This window comes from Engraulis encrasicolus, chromosome 2 (assembly GCF_034702125.1).
Source record: "Engraulis encrasicolus isolate BLACKSEA-1 chromosome 2, IST_EnEncr_1.0, whole genome shotgun sequence".
NCBI lineage: Eukaryota > Metazoa > Chordata > Actinopteri > Clupeiformes > Engraulidae > Engraulis > Engraulis encrasicolus.
Window position 1 is genome coordinate 23441070 of NC_085858.1, and position 4653 is coordinate 23445722.

The 4653-nt window shown below is 44.3% G+C and overlaps 1 protein-coding gene across 1 annotated transcript in view; it reads left to right on the plus strand.

Annotated features, from left to right (window-relative positions):
• The first annotated feature begins 1140 nt into the window (after nucleotides 1-1140).
• Nucleotides 1141-4653, plus strand: part of LOC134435219 (cytochrome P450 7B1) — a 16884-nt gene continuing 13371 nt past the window's right edge. Inside the window, exon 1 of the mRNA XM_063184089.1 lies at nucleotides 1141-2050. Coding sequence (XP_063040159.1) covers nucleotides 1971-2050 — 80 coding nt within the window. The 5' untranslated portion in view covers nucleotides 1141-1970. The remainder of the gene's footprint in view (nucleotides 2051-4653) is intronic.

Here is a 4653-nt window from a genome sequence, read left to right on the forward strand (position 1 = left end):
AACCCCACATTGCTCCAAGGGGTGTAACCAATAGTCTGTATTATCTGTAAGTCTGTAAGCTTTAGATTAAAAAAAGTGTCAGATAAGTGTAATGTAATGAATAATAATGTAATGAAGAACTATTTACATAACTATTTAACCCCGGAAGACACGGCATTATAAATTAGCTGTTACCAGAATGGCAATGACCAAGTCGTAATATATTACTAAAGGTCCCGTGCACGTCCCGTGTTATAGTAGTGTAGTACTATAATAGTTAACTTTCAATGTCTGTTACAGCGTGCCACCGGAGGTACGGCGTGCATTAAGGGGCTACCATACATAACTATTTGCTCTGGTCTGTCGATCAGGAAGCTTTTCTGGTAGTGAATCGTCTTGGTTTGCTCTATATTGCTCCCTCCTTAGAGATATAATGGCTTATGCCTGTGTGGTCGTAGAGAGAGAGAAAGAAAGAGAAAAAGAAAGAAAGAAGGAGCGTTCTCAGGCTGGATGATGTCAGCATGGCATAGGACTAGTGTAGTGAGAGGACAGGGGTTACATCACATCCATTAGTCTCCCACAGATTTGTTTCTATTATTTACTACTTAGTAAACTGTAATAGCTGGAGTTCAGGGCTGGCTCTGTCCTTCCATTTGACCTCTTTTATCATGTTTCTCTCACTGCCATCCATTCTGTTTATTTCCCTCTCTTCGCTCGATGTCCTTCTTTTCGATTATACTTTCTTTGTATCTTTTTCTTTCTCCCTCCCTGTGTTTCTGTCAATCCTCCTCTCTCCTCTTTTTTACTGCAGAGAAAAGAGGAAAAGGAATGGATTGAAAACGGAGCAAGAGAACAAGAAGAACGGAGCACAAAACAGAGTGAAAAGTTTGCCAGCAGTGGGAACAAAGAAGCCCTCTCACTAGTGTGTGTGTGTGTGTGTGTGTGTGTGTGTGTGTGTGTGTGTGTGTGTGTGTGTGTGTGTGTGTGTGTGTGTGTGTGTGTGTGTGTGTGTGTGTGTGTGTGTGTGTGTGTGTGTGTGTGTGTGTGTGTGTACAATGAGAAACAGAGGCATCCAGAGGGATTTGGCATGGGAGGTCCTCCCCTAGTTCATTCCCCCACCCCCGCAATGAACTCACACGCACACACACAACCACACACACATAAACACATGCAGACACACACAACCACAACCACAAAAACACACACAACTGCACAACTGCACACACACACATGCACACACTTAAACACACATGCACAGTTGCTCACACAAGTTGTGTGGCTTACTCTGAAACTTCGCTGACTCACTTTACACACACACACACACACACACACACACACACACACTCCCAGTTTCTCTCTCTTGTTCTGGCGCACTGCACAGCAGCAGTCTGAATGAGCTCTCAGGGTAGGTCAGAAGTTGCGAAAGAGTGGGGTGGAGTTGAGAGGAGTGGAGAGGTAAAGTCTGCAAGAGAGGGTGTGTAGTGTAGTGTAGTGTATGTGTGAAGCCAGCCAGGCTCGCCGAAAGGAGTGGGGCAAACGGGTATGTTGTCCTGGGCCCAGGTCAATAGGGGGCCCAGAATAGTGTGTCCCCATTACATTGTATGTATTGGGTAGGGGGGCCCTTTCAGATAAGTTTGTCCTGGGCCCAGCGATAGCTGTCAGTGGTCCTGTGTGAAGCAAGGAAGGAGGGAGGAGACTGAGGGAGAGGGACGGTCCAGTGTGCTGCTCCTGCATGTGCTACAACATGTTGTGGGAAAGGCTTCCGCAAGCTTGATACCACTGTATTCAGGTGTGTGTGTGTTTGTGTGTGTGTGTTTTTTTTGTTTGTTTGTTTGTTTTGAGGGAGGAGCTAACCCCAAGGGAAACACACGCACACGCACACGCACACGCACACACTCACACTCACACTCACACTCGCACATTCACAAACCCTCGGGCACGTACACATTCCAGAAGCAGATCAGTCAGCCGCTGGGGAGCTTGGAGGAGGAATGCTGGAGTTGGTCTTAACAGTCGTCCTGGTCCTACTCTCCCTTCTCTACCTCTTGACACAGTCGTTTGGCAGGACATGGTGAGAAGGCCCACATGGTCTTTATTATTTTTTACCCTTCTTCTGTCTCTTTCTCTTCCCCCCTCTCTGCCTGTCTCTCTGTGTCTCTTTATCTCCGTCTCTGTCAGATTGACATGATTGCCAGTTTGCAAAACTTGTACGCACTCTCTTTATCTGTACTTCTCTCTCTCTCTCTCTCTCTCTCTCTCTCTCTCTCTCTCTCTCTCTCTCTCTCTCTCTCTCTCTCTCTCTCTCTCTCTCTCTCTCTCTCTCTCTCTCTCTCTCTCTCTCTCATTATGGGGTGGTCCAAGTGTTTTGTGATTGTGCATCTGTATGGGTTTCATGTTTCCTCAGTCCCCCTGTACGTGCATGTCAATAATTATGTGAATGTGTTGTTGCCATAATGTCATAGCAGAACCTCACGATGAGGGAAGGTCTCAGTTTGTCTCAATGAGGCGATTTGTCAATTGCCACCATAACCCCAATGTATTGATCCTGCTTCTCCTGTCAGCCAGTGTTACTGTGATTACTTTACTGCTATTGTGATTGGTTTTGTTTGACTATGAGTGCAGGCTTCATGTAGAGCCAAAAGACCTTTGATCAAACTGATGCACGGACACACTCACACACATGCATGCATGCACGCACGCAAGCATGCACAAACACAAACACACACGTGCGCGCACACACACACACACACACACACACACACACTGAAACTGGGTCAAATAGCATACAAGGACACAGCATTCTCTCTCTCTCTCTCTCTCTCTCTCTCTCTCTCTCTCACGCACATGCACGCGCGCACACACACACACACACACACACACACACACACACACACACACACACACACACACACACACACACACACACACACACACACACACACACACACACACACACATACACACACAATCGCTCTCTGTTGTAGATAAAGTTTGACATATGTTGTAACTTGGCTAATTTGGTTTAGCGTATGCCTTTCTGTGGTGTCAGAGTACTGCAGTTGAGTTGGGGGTATAGCAAATATATCAGGATGATTACAGGGCCCCAAAGCTTCACAAGGGCCCACAGGAAGGCAGATGGCACAGCTGGGAAAGGGACCCAAAAGCTGGCGACACTTTATAGCAGGGGTCAACCGATACAGGTTTTTTAATGGCCGATGCGATACCGATTTTTTTTTTTCCATCACCCTTGGCCGATACCTGATTTCCAATACACGATATTTGGGGCCGATATGGGTTTAAAAAAAGGTAAAAAAATGACAAATTCCAGGTCTCAACTTAAAAATAAACATTCCTTTAACATTATCAAATTGAGGTAGAACTTGTAACATTTAAACACCGACTCTAAAAATAAAGTAATAAAAAAAATAAAGTGTCTTGGTGCTTTTAAAAAACCCTGAATGACATAAAATAATAAATATTGCGTATGCGTATCGGCCAAAACCACATGCGTATCGGCCGATACCGATACACTTAAAATGTGCAAATATCGGGCCGATATCGGACCAATATATATATATCGGTCTATCCTTACTTTATAGTAGCTTGGCTGTAGTCTTATTTAACACTGCTTTAGTGTGTTAACCGTGATCTCTTTATTATTTGTCAATGCTTAAACTTTAATGGTTGGAGTTGGGAATAAAACACTGATGGTGTGGACATGGTGGTTTAATTTTGATACTGAGCTTGCAAGTGTAGTTTTTTCCACTTTAAGTTGGAGTTGGATGGTCAAACATTATATTCTATTAAGGGGCCAACAAGCTCAGTCTGAACCTCAATGGTGCCCTTGCTCTGCACATATCAGTCAGCCAAATAACAAATGTGCAAATTCATCTTCACATCTATCACATTGAAATAGAGTGATATCTACATGCATGCATAATACCATCTGCAAATTTATCTTTGCAGGAATCAAATTCAAATACATTTACATGCATGCATATACAGCACACACAAATTCTCACACACCCTTGTCCTCTCTTCTTCTTTCCTTTCTCTCTCTTCCTCTGTTTTGATACCCCTCTCTTTCCCTCTTTTTTTTCTATCTCTGCTCTCTGTTTTATTTCAAGAAGTGTCATTTACCTAACAAAAGCAGGCTACTGTAGTTTCCATACTTTTGAATATATATTTTAATATTTGCTTGTAATGGAAATACTTAACACCTAAGCCCTCCAAACAGGTGCTCTGACCACTTCATCAAAGATCCAGGGGCTCACTGGCAGTCAGACTGCACTAGTTATAATCACACTCAGGGCCAAAATAATCTGAAAAGCGCCCTCTGTCAATACATACATACAATCTAAGTCCCAATTCCTTCTCCCTGGGCCTGAGACAACTGACCCGTTTGCTCATACAGTAGCATAGCACACAGGAGTTGAGGAGACAGATGGAGTAGGGCTGGAAAATGACAGGCCTGATTTGAAACACACACACACACACACACACACACACACACACACACACACACACACACACACACACACACACACACACACACACACACACACACACACACACACACACACACACACACACACACACACACACACACACACACACACACACACACAAACATGGCCCTTACAGAGAGTAGTAGAACCTGTGTGGACTTGGTCA